Here is an 18,647-nt window from a genome sequence, read left to right as displayed (position 1 = left end):
TTTTGGTGTCATATTTCTTTCGCAAGATGAGCGTTGTAGGCGTCGTAACCCTGGAAATAATTTCTGATGAATGTAATTGAAAAGCGCCTTAACCTCGGAACGTCGTAAGCCAAACCCGTTGTAACCCAGGGACTGCCTGTAGTATTATAAATACTGTTAAGTGAAAAATAGTCTAGCTTTCATCCTTTGGGTGTCTAGAGTATGTAAAGATATAATAAGGTTTTATACAGTGTACAAGTAGCTGTAGTGTTCAAGTTATGATAATTTGTCTTATGATAATCCGATTTTATGAGAGACCAAATTACAACAGCCTAATTTTATCCCATCTTCTAGTTACATAAGTTCAAAAACAGCAAAAGAGAATGATGAAAGTATGGTTTTAACGTTATACTCGTTGCGTAAACGTGAAGTACAACTGAATTGGATAACATCCATTTGGCTTGTATTTCGGTCATGGTACTATAGTACACTATTACCGTAGTTGTTATAAATGACGTTATGTAGAATAGAACTGAGATATCTTAATGTAATCACTCTATTTGTTATAGATCAAGGACCAATATAGATCAAAGATCAATCTGGAAATATACTGTTAAATTTAAACCTAGTTATAACTGAAGCTGAGAAAACTGTTCAAGCTGCTAATGACTATTATCGTGCATCGTCAACAAAGATAAAACTCCAATAAACGTATGCCATCAAACACAAACTGTAGATAAAATTGAGATAAAATAATTTTAATCAAAACTACTGTGCTTGAAAGAACACATTTTACTGTTGGCCGATATGAGATAAATAACAAGTTCGTATTACGATGATTTAAAGGAAAATTGTGAACAGAATCATGTAATTTTTTACTCAAACATGCCGCCAATGTAATCTGTTAATGAAAAAAAATTTGTTCATAATCACGACGAGACATATTCAAGTCATATTTCCCCCTAAAAATACACTGTACAAGGACAAATAACCTTGTCTCATATAGGTCAAGTATCTAGATATTCATTTATGCTAACTAGAAGCAAGAAAATTCACTCAGAATTGTGTTAACTATGATGAAACAAACTCATTCGAATTCAACTGTTTTCCAAACCAAAACATTGGCCGCTCCGCCGAATACTGGCTTAGATTTACTGTAATAATATGATATGAGAATACATACGATATTATTGGATACAGTGAAGTAATGTATAACATTTTAAAGGATTTATTAAAAAGATGCATATTTACTTTTCTTCTGTGCTTATCTTAATTTTCATCACTATGCCATCTATGTAGCAGCGGCATCTCGAGCTCGTACGGTCGTACCTCAATTTTTTGCTTGAGTAACAAAGCAAAAAATCGACCGAGTTGCACAGTTATATTTTGTACTTCTATCCCATGGAAAAACAAACAAATTGTAGTGTTGCAAAATTGAATGTATATGCGAGTTTTGTCTTTTAAAATCAATTTATGCAACAGTTGTAAATATTATTTGTTATTAAAATGTGATTCATTGATATAGATTAGAATTTTATTATACGGGCATGACTGAACAACCTATTGTCTTCATCATGTGAAGGGTTGTTACAAAGACTTCAAATGGACATGCGTACTGCCACTGTATCATATTTATGTACAAAAATAAAAAAATACCCTGTAATAAATTTTTCATTCACATTTTAAACTTAAATACATGAAAACTTATAACAAAAAGTTGAAGTTCCATTATAACAAAAAGCTGAAGTTTCATCAACAAAATGAGAGAATTAGCTCTCAAATTAATATAATATTACCACGTGAAGTCTTTGTAAATGCATTTTTCGGAAAAGCGGCGGACAAGAACGAACATGAAAAAACATCCTCTGATTATGTGGAGGGCAGTTACAAAAGCTGGCTTAATTTGTATCATATTTATGTACAAAAATAAAAATACCCTATACGTAATATATTTTCATACACATCTTAAACCTAAAAGCATGAACATTTACAAAATCGACACATTGATCGCTAAATTTGCACATTTTTTAACTCGTTATTTTCGGAAGAGTGGCAGGTGGCGGCTTACAAGAACGAACATAAAAACATGTGATGGGCATTTTCAAAAGCTGCTTTTGTATCATATTTCTGTGCAGAAATAAAAATACCCTATACGTAATACATTTTCATACACATTTTAAACATAAAGGCATGAACATTTATAAATCAACACATCCATAGCTAAATTTGCACTTATTTAACTATATTTTTGGCATAGAACAGTGTCAGAGGCATATATTTTACCCTAATACCTATGTAATAACTCTCCATAAAATTTGTTAATATCATTTGCATAACTTTTATTGTCTGAACGGTATTTCTACAAATGTATGTACTCATTAGACATAGCAGCGCTAGTGGTGCTGTTAACCGAAAGTTGTGCCGTAAAAATACCTTAAAATGTCTTATTTTTTAATGAATATTTTTGACGACAGCCGATTTTTTCATGAATATTTTTGACGACAGCCGTAAAACCGATTCGCCACTAAACGATTGTGCCGTTAACCGCGGGCCACCTGTATAATTGCTAATAATCACTTTTCGCCAAGAAACATTTCAGTGTTGTAATGTAGAAGTCATCTTATACTACATATATGAGATAAATCCATGAAAATTTGCTATGATTTTTGACCTCATCTTATCTAAAGGTCGTCATATACACGGAATTATACGGTAATTACAATTGTTAATGTGTTGAAGACCCCCAAAAATGTTAAAAAAAAAATACATTTTAAAGGGAATAAACACAGTTTTACATACAGAAAGCAATGAGAAATAAATACAAATGACTAATACAATTAATAAATGAACTTTTAACATCTGGCTTACCTTCATGGAAAACACTTTTTATCGTATGGAAGACGGAAAAGAGGGGAGAGGGGGGAAGAGAGGTTATTGGATGGAAGGGTATTCGCCCTCCAGAAGGACTTCAGGTATCCAAGGACCTATCTGGGGTTACTTCTCTTTGTTTTTTACTGCCACTGACTGAGATTACTTCCCCACATTGTTTTTTACTTGTACTAGGACCAGCTTGAGAGTCAATGGACCCCTGTCACAACACAGCAGAACTGTCCAGAGACATTTGTTTTTGGTGTTGCTTTAAATTTTGCCTAAAGTTAAAAACAGCATTGTCATTAAACATGTGTGAGAAACAGATTAAAACTTCTTTGTTGGGAGGATAATTCTCCACAAAATTTTTTACATCATTCCACTTTGTAAACATGTCCTTAATCCCTGAAGTAGGCATATTATGTATGCCCATTTGTTTTCTGAATTTTTCAAACCAGCCTCTGCTGGCCTTAAATTCACTAACAGCAGCGCTTGTTGTAGGCATTTTCTCATGGAGATCAGCATGCTACTTCATCCAACACTTTACTACGAATTCTTTCTTAAATTCTGTAGTGTTTCTAGCCTTTTTCACTGAAGGACTAGCGCTTGGAACTTTCTTTGGCCCCATGGTGGCTTATTTAGCAGTTGCACTCGAATAAAAAAGCACAAAAACAATGAACACGTAAGCAGAATGGGTCATGAATGAAGATGGGATGCTTTGTTTGGGTGCTCGATACGGGATCATCCAGTCATGCCCTGGGCCCGTGATGGAGCATTTCCAAGTGTACAAAAACCAAGGAAACGTACAATAACAGACAAAATTTTGTAAAAAAAAGTCTGAAAACCAAAACATACAAAAACTGTGGTTTGACTGTACTACTTATAAATGCTTCTAAACCAATTAACACATAACCAAATGGATAACCATACAATGCTGCATTTTTATAAGTTAAGTATATCTTAGTTTAACCAGACCACTGAGCTGATCAACAGCTCTCCTAGGGCTGGCCTGAAGGATTAGATATTTTTACGGAGCTAGGAACGAATTAGTTACCTAGCAATGGGACCTACAGCTTATTGTGGGATCTGAACCATGTTATATCAAGAAATGAATTTCTACCAACAGAAATCAATTCCTCTGGTTCTGTGTTGGCTGAGCCGAGCATCAAACTTTTGGACCACCGGATTGGTAGCCAAGCGTGAAATCCACTCATCCAATGAGGAACTTGCATTTTTATAGATTTAACTTTTGATTACCAACCCAAGCACCAGGTAAAAGTTATTGGCTAAGTTAGTTAGTACAACATTAAAATCAATAATTACTGGAATTATCAAAACAAATATACATAAAATCAGTATCTCTTGAGATTTTAAGTTGTTTGACAAAGCTCACCATCGCAAAAAGTAATTTTTATATATCCCCCCCAACCAAGTATTATAAGGCTAACTGGAGGACTTTCTATATCACAAAATCCATATACTCTAGTTTGATTATAAAATGCTACAAAGGAAATACTACTGGTCTTTAGTAAACACCAAGGCTCATAAGTTCAGTAGATTGGGAACTATGATCATGGTTATGCTTAGTAGACAAGAAGTAAGGCTAACTTGATTTACCCTTTCTGTAACCTCAAATTATCAATGTTAAGAAATTCATTGACTAATGAGTTTCAATAAGAAAAATTGCATAATATTATTGCATCAATAATAACCCTTAAACGCCGACTGGACGTATTTTACATCGAGATAAATTGTCTGTCGGGTGCCGACTGGACGTATTTTACGTCGACATACGAAAGTTTTTTTTAAAATTCGCGGAAAAATACTTATAGGCCTACCAGCCTAAAACTTTTGAATCACGCGCCTTGGGGGATGCTGGGAGTTCACGGATCAAGGCCTTGTTTTGTTTTGAAGCGTGACCCAGGTGCGCATGCGCGATATCCCTTCTTCTCGCTCCAGCCAGCATCAGTAGCGCACCATCCGAGAGCGATCTTTCGTGAAAAGCGTGTTTTTCTGGACTTGTGCGAGACTTTGAGCATTTGTATTGCTACAGGACATTCATAGATATGTCTCAACGACGTGTGAACCGTGAAAGGCGCGTTTTACCCGTCGGAAGGGATCGTGTAAGGCAAGTTTTGGACCTGGATGCTGACGAGGGGCCAAGCACCCAGCATGACCCCGCGCCTCAAGGCCGTTCTGTGCGGCCACGTGTGGCTGAAAGTGTTTCAGGAACACATCGTATGCCTTTGGTTACCCCTAGGAAGCATGTGGGCGTCCTTAGGGGCATTTGTAGGCATTTGGGAGGCCTCCAACCAAGGGACATAGACGAGTATCTTTCGGAGCTTGATCGGGAACATGTCGCAAGTCCTCATTTTGATGGCGGATGGTCATCGAGTGATGAGGACATCAGTCCCGATGAAAGTGAGGATGAATATATGCCCCCAATGTCCATTCGAGGCTCACATCCCGAAAGTGAGCTCGAATTCAGTGGGTTCAGTGCTTACGAGGGGGAATCTGAGGAGGAGGGGGAGGGTGGGGATACGGGCTCAAGTTTTATCGCAGAGGACGATACAGAAAGTGAGGGCCTAAGTGAGGGTGATGGGCCAAGGGGGGTGGGTAGTGTGCAATATCGTGTCCGCAACGGGCACGTAGAAGGTCGGCTCGTCGCGCCAGCCAAGGTGAAGGTCGGTCGTCGGAGAGTGACGAGGGGTGGACGGAGGACCCCACCCCTCCTAACATGCACCCCTTCACGGCAACCCCTGGGATGACCATACCAGTACCCCTGACTGTTTTGGGGTTCATCCAGCTTTTCCTGACGCGGGAATTGCTGGAATACCTGGTACACGAGACGGTGGACTACACTCGGTACTGCCGGTATGAGCTGAGGACGACCTTGTCGTATTACTGGCGGGGTTGCAACCTCATTGACATGGCGCATTTTTTGGGGCTGCACATTTATTTTGGTATGACACCTGCTGTCGACGTCAGGCAATATTGGAGGAGAAATTATTTTTTATGTATGCCGAATGTGCCTGGCGTTATGTCCCGTGATAATTTCCTGGCGTTGGACAGGTACTTCAACGCCTTCAACCGAAGGGCCATACCCCGGAATAACAGTGATCGCCTCATTTTAGTGCGTACAGTGTTGGATTATATCCGTGAGCGGTGTAGTAATCTCGTGATTCCTGGAAAGAACCTGTCTTTGGATGAGGGGATGATATGCCTTACAAAGGACGTCTTAGTATAAAAGTGTATAACCCCAAGAAGCCAAAGAAATATGGTGTGAAATTCTTTCTCATTACCGAGGCCAACACTGGATACGTTGTGGACTTTTCAGTGTATACCGGGGTCTTCTCCACGCTGCGTGACACTGTATTCAACCTTGTGGGACGTTTCCGTAACCAGGGATATCACCTGTTTATGGATAATTATTATGACTCGGTATCCCTGGCCCAGGAACTGTATGAAGCAGGTGTTCACGTCAGTGGTACCCTTAGGTTGGTGCGTGGGGCCCCGAATGTCCTCAAGAGGTTCGCTAGTCATTCCGCAAGCACCTAGCAAGAGGAGACAGAGTGGCGGCGGAAGGGCGCTGTCTTCGTCATCTGTTGGAAGGGTCTCCGACTCGTCCATGATTACGACGAGTCATGAACCCATCCAAGAAGAGATCGTACAGCGGAAGAAGACACGTCGACAGGGCCGAGTTGTGTTTGAGGAGTTTCGTACCGAGCGGCCTACCGTCATTGGGCACTATAACAGGCACATGGGAGGAGTTGATCTCTTTGATCAGCTCATCCAGTACTATCCCTTCGCCAGGAGAACCAGAAGGTGGACACAGAAGCTCCTCAAATACATCCTTCAGTTGGCCCTCCAAAATGCCTACATACTGTACTGTGGGTACCGCGGTGACAATCTTCCGAGGTTGACCCACATACAGTTCCTAGAGGTAGCCGGGAATTCCCTCATCAACTTCGATCCCGATGAGTGGCCTTCCATAACTGACCCCCTGCCCCGAGCTGCAGATCTGCCCCTAGAGGAAAGGGCAGATAGGAGGGCCAACTTCGCTCGACCTGCCGCCGCCCCTGCTGCCGCCGCCCCTGCTGCCGACGCTCCTGCTGACGACGCCCCTGCTGACGACGCCCCTGCTGCCGCCGCCCCCCCCTGCTGACGACGACCCTGCTGACGACGCCCCTCTTGCTGCCAGCCCCGCCATCACCGCTTCTCGTCGGGTAGTGGACCCCCAGAAACGGTGCCGGGTGTGCCATATGAATGGCAGAAGGAGAGACACCCGGTTCTTCTGTCATATCTGCAAAGTTGCTCTTTGCAGGATAGGGGAGTGTGACCGAAAGTACCACACTAAGGTCATGTATTGGAGCGAGCCCCCTAAACCGACAGCGGAGGGCGCACGGGGCCGCCGGGTCCATCAGCAGTAAGGGCGTTCGTCTCCCTCCTCCACCTGTACCTCGTCATGTCGAGTGGAAAAAAATGCAAGACTCTTCAATGGAGGAGGGAGAAAACAAGAATAGAACGAAGAGTCAGGATTACGAGTGAGTATTCTGCATTTATTTTATATTTAGTTTTATATTTATTACAATTTTTTATATATCTGAATGTGTGCATGATAAAATAATAATAAGACATTTCATTGTATGCGAAAAGAGAAGTGTCACCTGCATTCCTTTTATTTATGTATTGGTACCAGAATCGAAGAATGTAATATATATATTTTACGTATAAAAAAAATTATGTATATATATATATATACATATATATAATATATATATATATATATATATATATATATATATATATATATATATATATATATATATATATATATATATATATATATATATATATATATATATATATATATATATATATAATATATATATATATATATATATATATATATATATATATATATATATTAAATATTTTTTTTTTGGGGTAAGCAAATTACTTACAGTCTAGTAATATTCAATCATTTACCTTCACTTTAAAACAAATTGCAAGTATCTAGAACAATATCTCGATATATGGTGAATATTTGAAAAAAATATTTTTATTCCCTCCGCGCGCCGATTCTCGGCAGCGAATCTCCGAAATGCGTAGGTCACATTCTCCTAATATTTGTGCCTTTTCATATTACACTTATTTTAAAGGTTTATATATGGAAATGTGCGCAAAAACATGCACAATATAACAAAAAATATTGGAAGGTTGTAGCATTTCTCATTTTTGAAATATTTGCATATAAAGTACGATAAGTACAAAAAAACTACGATCGGTCAACTTTGACTCAACCGAAAAGGTCAAAAAACGCATTTGTAACATAAAAATCTTACAGTCTAGTAATATTCAATCATTTATCTTCATTTTAAAACATATTGCAAGTCTCTAGAACAATATCTCGATTTATGGTGAATTTTTGAAAAAATATTTTTTTCCCCTCTGCGCGCCGATTCTCGGCCGAAAATCTCCGAAACTCGTAGGTCACATTCTCCTAATATTTGAACCTTTTCATATTACGCTTTTTTTAAAGGTTTATATATGGAAATGTGCGCAAAAACATGCACAATATAACAAAAAATATTGGAAGGTTGTAGCATTTCTCATTTTTGAAATATTTGCATATAAAGTACGATAAGTACAAAAAAAACTACGATCGGTCAACTTTGACTCAACCGAAAAGGTCAAAAACGCATTTGTAACATAAAAATCTTACAGTCTAGTAATATTCAATCATTTATCTTCATTTTGAAACATATTGCAAGTCTCTAGAACAATATCTTGATTTATGGTGAATTTTTGAAAAAATATTTTTTTCCCCTCCGCGCGCCGATTCTCGGCTGAAAATCTCCGAAACTCGTAGGTCACATTCTCCTAATATTTGAACCTTTTCATATTACGCTTTTTTTAAAGGTTTATATATGGAAATGTGCGCAAAAACATGCACAATATAACAAAAAATATTGGAAGGTTGTATCATTTCTCATTTTTGAAATATTTGCATATAAAGTACGATAAGTACAAAAAAAACTACGATCGGTCAACTTTGACTCAACCGAAAAGGTCAAAAAACGCATTTGTAACATAAAAATCTTACAGTCTAGTAATATTCAATCATTTATCTTCATTTTAAAACATTGCAAGTCTCTAGAACAATATCTCGATTTATGGTGAATTTTTGAAAAAAATATTTTTTTCCCCTCCGCGCGACGATTCTTGGCCGAAAATCTCCGAAACGCGTAGGTCACATTATCCTAATATTTGAACCTTTTCATATTACGCTTTTTTAAAGGTTTATATATGGAAATGTGCGCAAAACATGCACAATATAACAAAAAATATTGGAGGTTGTAGCATTTCTCATTTTGAAATATTTGTATATAAAGTACGATAAGTACGAAAAAAACTACGATCGGTCAACTTTGACTCAACCGAAAAGGTCAAAAAACGCATTTATAACATAAAAATCTTACAGTCTAGTAATATTCAATCATTTATCTTCATTTTAAAACAAATTGCAAGTCTCTAGAACAATATCTCGATTTATGGTGAATTTTTGAAAAAAAATTTTTCCCCTCCGCGCGACGATTCTCGGCCGAAAATCTCCGAAACGCGTAGGTCACATTCTCCTAATATTTGAGCCTTTTCATATTACGCTTTTTTTAAAGGTTTATATATGGAAATGTGCGCAAAAACATGCACAATATAACAAAAAATATTGGAAGGTTGTAGCATTTCTCATTTTTGAAATATTTGCATATCAAATACGATAAATAGGAAAAAACTACAATCAGTCAACTTTGACTCAACCGAAATGGTCACAAAACGCATTTATTACATAAAAATCTTACAGTCTAGTAATATTCAATCATTTATCTTCAATTTAAAACATATTGTAAGTCTCTAGAACAATATCTCGATTTATGGTGAATATTTGAAAAAAATATTTTTATTCCGTCCGCGCGCCGATTCTCGGCCGAAAATCTCGGAAACGCGTAGGTCACATTCTCCTAATATTTGTGCCTTTTCATATTACGCTTTTTTTAAAGATTATATATGGAAATGTGCGCAAAAACGTGCACAATATAACAAAAAATATTGGAAGGTTGTAGCATTTATCATTTTTGAAATAATTGCATATAAAGTACGATAAATAGGAAAAAAACTACGATCGGTCAACTTTGACTCAACCGAAATGGTCAAAAAACGCATTTGTAACATAAAAATCTTACAGTCTAGTAATATTCAATCATTTATCTTCAATTTAAAACATATTGCAAGTCTCTAGAACAATATCTCGATTTATGGTGAATATTTGAAAAAAATATTTTTATTCCGTCCGCACGCCGATTCTTGGCCGAAAATCTCGGAAACGCGTAGGTCACATTCTCCTAATATTTGTGCCTTTTCATATTACGCTTTTTTTAGAGTTTTATATATGAAAATGTGCGCAAAAACATGCACAATATAACAAAAATTATTGGAAGGTTGTAGCATTTCTCATTTTTTTTATATTTGCATATACAAAAAAATATTAAACAAAAATTCGACATTCGGTCAACTTTAACTCGTTCGAAATGGTCGAAAACTGCATTTGTAAGCTAAAACTCTTACAGTATCGTAATATTCAATCATTTTCCTTCATTTTGAAACAAATTGCAAGTCTCTATAACAATATTTCAATTTATGGTGAATTTTTTTAAAAATTATTTTTTTACGTCCGCACGCTACGAATTCATGCATCATTTTGTGATAATATTTTCTCTGTGTTGCTTTTATCGTTTTACAATGTGTTCTATATCAAAATGATCGCAATTTAGTGCACATTACAACGAAAAAAAAAGTAACTTGTTACCTCTAACCGTTTGGCGCACAGCGCGATTTGAATACAATTATATATGAAATTTTGTTTTTGTGCTATCATATATCGCATTATTTATATATGATAATGATAATTTTTTTCATTTCTGATGGTTGCATACTAAACTTCAAGCAGTGACAAACAAAGGAGCCAAAAATGAACTCTTAATCTTGAAATCTAAGCGCGCTGTGATTTTTTGAAAAAAATATTTTTTCCGCTTCCGCGCTCACTCTCAAACCCCTCCGGCATACGGGAGTCATTTTTTTATTTACCGCTTCGGCGTTTAAGGGTTAATTATCCTTTTGTCAGACAAAGAAAAAAAAAAAGATGCACCACAGCAATTACAGCATAGCCTAGAAATCTAATTCTAACTTTTCACCTTGCAAGAGAACCACTGGCTCCCAATTTTAACAAATATAAGAGAAACAAATAAAATTATTTATGAACTAAAACTGTTCACAGGTTCCCAAAAACTATGTACTTAGCTTGAAAGTTATGGTGATTGTGTTATTCATAGAAAAACTGGGTATGGGTGACCTCTGTGACAGACCAGAGTGTAAAATGAGGAAGATAGCCAACATACACAGTGTTGTCACATCTGTGTGAATAGGATGAAGAAAAAAGTGGTGGTAGTTGCTGTAGGACAAGAGATAGAGCCCTCATGTCTTGAGTCCTTCATATTCTATTACTGTGCCAACTAGCAAGACCAACTGGCCAAGACCAACTGTAAGAGAACTCTTTGAGATTAGTTGGTCAGTCTTATAGACGCCTGGGGGTACCGTGAGAGTGTACGTAACTCCTTTGAGGACGAATAGCTGCTACACTATCAACTATCGAAAATATACATTATGTATGTATAAATTTGTGATATCAAGAACACTCGCTAAAAGGATTCTCATCTCGTCTGTTAGTTTGTGCGACTAAAATTTAGATGATGTCTATATCAGTCATCGGTAAGCAGAAAGTTTAAACACCTCCAGGAGGATTTCATCTGTAGTAACTGAGCTACTATTCCATATATATATATATATATATATATATATATATATATATATATATATATATATATATATATAAAAAACCTGGAACCCTCCTCACGTAACCTGAAGAGATGGAATGTTATATATAACCACTGGATTTCCTGTACGAAAAGTGCTGTCAGAACTGCATTAATTTTATTAAATTATTCAGAAGACGAACCCTATTCATATGGCACAAGCCCCCACGGGACATTGACCTGTTCATTAGGAAGAAGTAAGAGGTAAAGGGAAATACAGAAAAAAATTTCTTTTATTAAAAAAAACATTGATAAAAATTTATTAAAATGCAAGGAGAAGAGTATTAGGTTAGTAATGCATTGCATCTTCACTTGAACTTTTGAATTTCCAATTGCACAACATCCTCTGCAAGACTGTTCCATAGTCCAACAGTGAGGAGTAAAGGACCTCTGGAACTGAGAAGTTCTACAGCGAGCCACATTTACTGCATATTGGTGCTGCTGTTCAGCAAATATAGTTGCTCGTGGCAGGAAAAGGGGGATCATGGATCAATTGTGAATGTGAAAGATCATTAAAATATGATGTACGAGAGATTGGCAGACGAGACCAAGACATAACTGCTAATAGTATTAGAAAACAAAACCCACCACAACAACTAACTCTATCAAATAGAGTTAATTCTTTGGCAGAAACAGAAATCCATACTGGAGAAATGTGATCTAGTAAAGGAAACACAAATTACCCAAATCAGGTTGCATTGGTTTTGTTACTGTTGTGAAGATGAGCTTTTTCGTACAACACCTAACTTTCTTACAGCATTTGCTGAAACTTTCATTAGGTGTTTCGCAAAAGGAAGATGTAAATCGATAGTTACATATCCCCAGACATCATTCTTTCCACCTCCAGAAGGGTGCCTTATACAGCCATTGTTAAACAAGAATAAGCCAGACCCCCTTGAATTATGTAAAGATTCGACTTCACACCTGACTTCCTTTATGTCAGCTGTTAAGAGTCCCTGCTTATACAGGGCAAGAGCTGATGATGGATTTAGTAAAGCAAGTCTAGTTTCCTTATGTTTGTAGAAACTGAGAAAATTAACAGAGGCATGAATGTTACCCAACACCAGTACACCTCAACAATCTATCCAGACTCCGTGTTATATTTTGGACATGCCATTACAAACATCAGTGGGTATCATTGTGCACATTATGCAGATAAACTGTTGGCTGCTATAAATTTCTTAACAGGATAGTTTACTATAATCTTATTATATGTACGATTCATCTCCTACGAGTGATTTACTGATAGCTTTCACTGCAGTTGTCATGAATTACCTTCTGTTGAAAATTGTAAAAAGTATTAGCATCACAAAAATTGGTGATTTTCTGTGGCTGGAAGTTCTGTTTCAGCTCCTCAAAATGCTTTCATAAAAACATCAGGCAAAGTATAACCAGATCAGATCTGACCATTCCTATTGACTGTTTTCTAGCTTAACCAAAATCTTAATATCTAGGCTTCTTGAAGTAGTGAGCCTTGTAACACGAAGACAGAGCAGCTTACTTCAATATCAAAAAGTTTGATAATGTATTAATGCTAGCTCATCTTTGTTTAATCCATTGGTTATTTGATGAATAGCCCACTTGACTCAATCCCAGAATACAAACTTTGGTTAATATTAAGATTTGTATGCATTTAAATGGTGGGGAAAACAGTTTTTTGTAAGTGATAGAATATATTAAAGAAGTTTTAGTTACTTCTAAAACTTGTACTGTATTAGAGAAGGGAGGGTTTGTTTATCAGCCATACACAAACATTCATTATCTTAGTTAATGGAAGTTTTGATCTTGATTAACAGACGGTTTGGTTAAAGGATGTTTTGTTCTAGGAAAAATCCACCTCATTATCAGATTTTTGCTTGGTTTAAGGACAAAAAAAACAAGATGACTGAAGGATGAAGAAAGATGATTGACAATATGTATGAGATGAAGCACCTTACGTATGTGTAGATCCTGGTTGAGACAAAGAAAAGGGTTCTGTCCATGACTGAGTTTTTCTCTTTTCACTTCTCTCTTAAACTGTATTTGTGTGTGTATTTTTTCCTTAGTGGAAAATAATTGTACTGAATGTAAGTCATCATGGCCCCTAGGCTAGTGATGTCAGCAAGGCAAAGAAAGACAAAATCCACAGAGATTCAGAAGAACTGAAAAATGTGGATGAGATATCAAAACTGATATTGCTAAGGGAATGAAATTGCTTATAAAACAAAGGTTGCCAACAGTTGAAGAGATGAGAAATTGTTATTAATTTGGATAAATGAAAAAGGATATAGTGTTTTTGAGGCTATCTTATGTAAAAAGACAGGATGGTTACAATCTGATCTCTTGGAAACCACCCCGGAATGGGTGTTGATACATGTAGCTCTCAAGAGAGCAATGCCAGCCGTGCATGGTTTGAGAACTTAGAGACAAGAAATGGCATACACAGTGTAGTGAGGCATAGGGAGACTGTCAGTTCAGGCAAAATGCCTTTGAAAAGTACATTCAAGAGTTTAGTTATTATGTAAAGGCAGAAGGTTTTGTTTTCCAACAAGTGTTCAGTTTGAGTTGTGGTTGTTTAGAAAGAAAGTGCCAGAAAGAACTTATGTCAATCAAAAGAAGAATTTACTGCTAGGGCATAAACCAATGAAGGACGGCTAACGTTTGCTCTGTGGGGTTGCAAGTGAAGACCTAAAACTAAAGTCTTTCTTGTCTACCACTCAAGAAAAAGAAAGAAGTGAAAAGTTAATTTGATGTAATGGGTTAACAGTAAGACTTGGGTAATAAAGCAATTTTTTTACTGGATGGGTGAATAAAGTGGCTGGCCTTGTGATCAAGAAATACCTTAAGGAGAAACAGTTGTCCCTGAAGGACCCTCTTGTGCTGGACAATGCTGCTCAACCTCCAGGCTTGGAGGCTAAGTTGCTGCAGGGGTTTAACTTTATAACAGTAAAGTTCTGGCCCCCATAATGGACCTCCTCATCCAACCCTTGGGCCAGCAGGTCTTCTATAAATTTAAGGAATTGTACAGCAAAGCACCATTCCAGAGGTGCAGCAAATTGAGCTGACCCTAAGAGAATTGCAGAAGAATCACTTCTTTATCCTCTGTTGCATAAGCCTCATAGACTAAACCTAGGGGAATGCCTCATACAGAACCATGACATCTGCTAGGAGGAAATTGTGGCCAGCCAGATGTTGTGGCAGAAAGTGACTCTGAAGGCTTTGAGCTGGAGCCAGTTTTGGAGAATATTGTGTGTTTGGGTATGTCCATGGGCTTGGAGGTGAGTGATGATGTGGAGGACCACAAAGCATAGCTTAGAGCTCACCACGGAAGAACTACCGGACGTTCAGAGGGAGGAGGTAATGTATGTCCCAAGTTCATTAATAAAAGAAATATTGTGCACATTTGGGGAAAGTGCAGTTTCCATGAAAAAATATCACTTATAAACCTGCTATCTCACTTTAGGGACAATTTAAAAATGCTGGGACAATTTAAAAATGCATGTAAAAACAAACATTATTGGATAGGTTTTTTAGTGAGACAGAAACAGAGTCTCGAGGAGAAAGCAGTAGAAAGAGGCAGAAAAGAGAAGTAACCCCAGAAATACAATTGCCAGTTATTTTCATGGAAAGGGACTCCCCTTCCAAACAATAGCATCTCTCCTCTTCACCTTCCTCACCACGTAACACATGTACCATCAATTCTCCCAATTAGTACAGATAAAGTGAGAACAGATTTGTAATTATTTTATCTACTATGTACCTTGTTTTTTTTTATGCATTCAAGGCTTATTATGCTCAAGATATGCTTTTATTTCTTGTTTTTGGAGGTCTGGAATGGAGTTATCCAGTTTTCATTATTTCTTATGGTAAAAATTCTCTCAGATTAAGGAAATTTTTATTACAAGCCAGCCTTCTGGGACTTTGGTGGCTCCTGTGTGGCCTGAAGCGGAGTGGTACCCAGACCCTCTGTCTCTTCTGTCATAAGTTCCAAGAGAGATTCCCCCGTGGCAGCAACTTCTTTGCCAGCCTCATTTCGAAAGATTTCACCAGTCAGTAGACTACCTGTCTCTTCACAGCTGGAGACTATCAAGTATCTCCTCGGAGTGAGAGAGTTTTCTCAAAAGGCTGTGGGACAAATGTTTTGCTATCTCAGGAAATCCTTGTCAGCAGTTTACCGAGAGAAATGGGCGGTCTACTGTGATTGGTGTTGTCGACAGGGTTTCTCTCTGCTCAGAGCTTCTGTTCAACAGTTAACAGATTTTTTTTCATCTTCCTCAGGGATGAGAAAGGTCTTTCTGTTTCAGCTATTAAAGGTTACAGAGTAGCCTTGGGTTTGGTGTTGAGTCTGAAAGACGTGGACATCTCTTCATACTGGGGAATCTCCTTGTTGTTCAGGAGTTTTGAACAGTCCTGTTCTCCAAGGGAACTCAAACTACCCACATGGGATCTTTTTGTTGTCCTGAGAAGTCTCACTCGAGCTCCTTGTGAGCCCCTGCGTCGATCATCAGACAGAGATCTGACTTTAAAGACAGTTTTCCTGTTGGCCTTGGCTTCTTCAAATAGAGTTGGAGAGCTTCATGGCCTGAGTTATGATGTAAAACACACCAGGTGTTGGAGGTCTGTAGCTTTCGAATTTTTACCGGAATTCGTGGATGAGACTCAGAATCTCTTGGTATGTGATGGCAGATTTGCCTCGTTTTCCATTCCCTCACTGAATGACTTTGTGGACAACGATCCACAAGAGCTCTCGCTTTGCCCCGTCAGACCGATATGATGCTATTTAAAAAGGACTCATCACCGAAAACCTAGGGGTCATAGACTTTTTGTTAGCACTGGTTGGTTCAGAAGGGAAGTTTCTTAATAACACGGTTTCATTCTGGCTGCACGAGGCAATTAAACAGGCTTGCTCCTCTATTGATAGTTCTGTCACTGAGTCTGTGCAGGCTAGAGCATATGATGTCAGAGGTATAAGTTCCTCTCTGGGATTTAAAAAAACTGCTCTGTTCATAGAATTTTGAACGCTGGTTCTTAGTTCTGTCAGTCCACGTTCACTTCCATATGAACTCTGTGGTTTATTTGGTTTGTTATTTGAACAGTCAGAGTTTTCTTGTGACCCTGGAATGCAATGAATCTGCCCAGATATCATTGTATTTCAACCTACATGGCTGAGTTAATAGATATCCGATTATCTATTTTCTCACAGGCTTCAGACCCCCTTCGTTAGAACTCGTTCCAGGAAGGGTGGTCAAGTGGATTAACTCCCAGCCAGTTTAGGATACTTGTACCTCCCTCCAAGTATAAGTCTATCCTATTGTTAAGACTGAAGGTTTGTTCTGCATATGAACAAATGACATATTGTTAATCAATCTGCATTTTTCATAGCTAACAAACCTGAGATCTTGACATTTACTGCCCACCTCTAGCTGCCCCTCTCAAATTTTTTATCCGGGGTTGGGGAAAGACTTAACGCAACATGAGGATATTGCTTGGTTGCTGACCAGCCTTCACCTTGTATACGCATGAGTTGCCAGATCTCACAAATTCCCTGCTATACAATCTTTGATTGTTTTAACCGGTTATCAGCTGACACGAGAAGATTTATGCTATTTTTAAGACCGAAGGTTTGTTAGCTATAAAAAATAAAATTTTATTATAAATTTGTCATTTTGATAGTACTATGTAAGATTGCATAAATATTTGTGGCACTCAGGAAGCTTGACTGTATGTATGCTGACCTCAGTAGGTATTCAAAATGTTTTACTTTTTGAATTGCTGTACATTTTACTTAATGCATTAGTTCAGCCCTTGATGTATGATTATTTGTTGGATTTTAACAGGTTTAAGGAAAAGTTTGAAGAGTTTCATAGAGCTGCTGAAGAGGATGTAGCACTTCTGGAAGCTGAGTTTGATATTATGGTTCAAAAGTATACCAGGGTGTCTGAACTATTTACCTTTGAAGTTAGTAAATATCCCCAGGAAGACTTCTTCAGGGATATTAATGAATTTATAGCATTATACAAAGTGAGTATCATTAAAATAATGCCATATGTTTTTTCTTTTATTTTTGCTGTGTAGTGCAATTGCTGAGTTTTTTAGCTTTTTGATAATTTTTTTTATTTTTATTTTAATGTTATCTTCTTTTTAAGTTTGTGTTGCATTGTAGTTTAAACATGTCAGTGTAAGTGAAGTTATTAGGCAGTGCTCACCTTAGCAGCAAAATGCTTGTAAGGGACTGTCAAAGGCTTTTATTAGGTTTACAAAAATATTAATGCCCACAAGACTTTTTAACATTTAAAAAGAATGTAAAAAAGGGATTTTGACAAAGGAAAAATCTATTTCTGGGGGAAGACCTGTGTCACCCGGTGAAATGCTCCTGTAGCACGCATTTCTAGGTATAAATAGATGCTAAATATCCCAGAGAAAAAAGCTAAATGGAATGCTGAAGTTACTACCCTCAGCTCGATCACCCATAGGGTGTCGGTATAAGCACAGGGGCGAGTGGAAGCAACCACCACAGGTTTTCTGCCAATTAGAAGATTCCCTTCAAAGCCCCTCTCAAGGCAGGTGCCGTTACAAGGACTACAACATCTACCTTCCGCTCGCTACTACTACAACTCACGCCCGATGGCTTCATGCCTGGATTACGCACCCAAGCTTGGGCTGGCTACAGGGTGGGGACCAGGAAAAGAGAGGGATGGGTTCACCGGGCGACACAGGTCTTCCCTCAGGAATAGATTTTTCCTTTGTCAAAATCCCTTTTCTGGGCTCGACCTGTGTTGGCTGGTGAAATAGTATCAGAGAATGGCCATACAAGCTTGGAAGATACAAAATCAAAAGATACAAGGAAAAATAAAAATTAAATGTTTCTTAAAATTAAGTTTTAGTAACCAATGT

General features: G+C 37.7%; 1 protein-coding gene across 4 annotated transcripts in view; it reads left to right on the top strand.

Annotated features, from left to right (window-relative positions):
- The window catches only part of LOC135201657 (protein diaphanous-like), a 316,869-nt gene that overhangs the window by 164,848 nt on the left and 133,374 nt on the right, over positions 1 to 18,647 (top strand). For all 4 annotated transcript variants that reach the window (XM_064230760.1, XM_064230761.1, XM_064230763.1 and 1 more), the window contains one exon: positions 17,591 to 17,774. In XM_064230760.1, coding sequence (XP_064086830.1) covers positions 17,591 to 17,774 — 184 coding nt within the window. The remainder of the gene's footprint in view (positions 1 to 17,590; positions 17,775 to 18,647) is intronic.

This window comes from Macrobrachium nipponense, chromosome 28 (assembly GCF_015104395.2).
Source record: "Macrobrachium nipponense isolate FS-2020 chromosome 28, ASM1510439v2, whole genome shotgun sequence".
Lineage (NCBI taxonomy): Eukaryota > Metazoa > Arthropoda > Malacostraca > Decapoda > Palaemonidae > Macrobrachium > Macrobrachium nipponense.
This window is presented reverse-complemented; position numbering and strand designations above follow the sequence as displayed.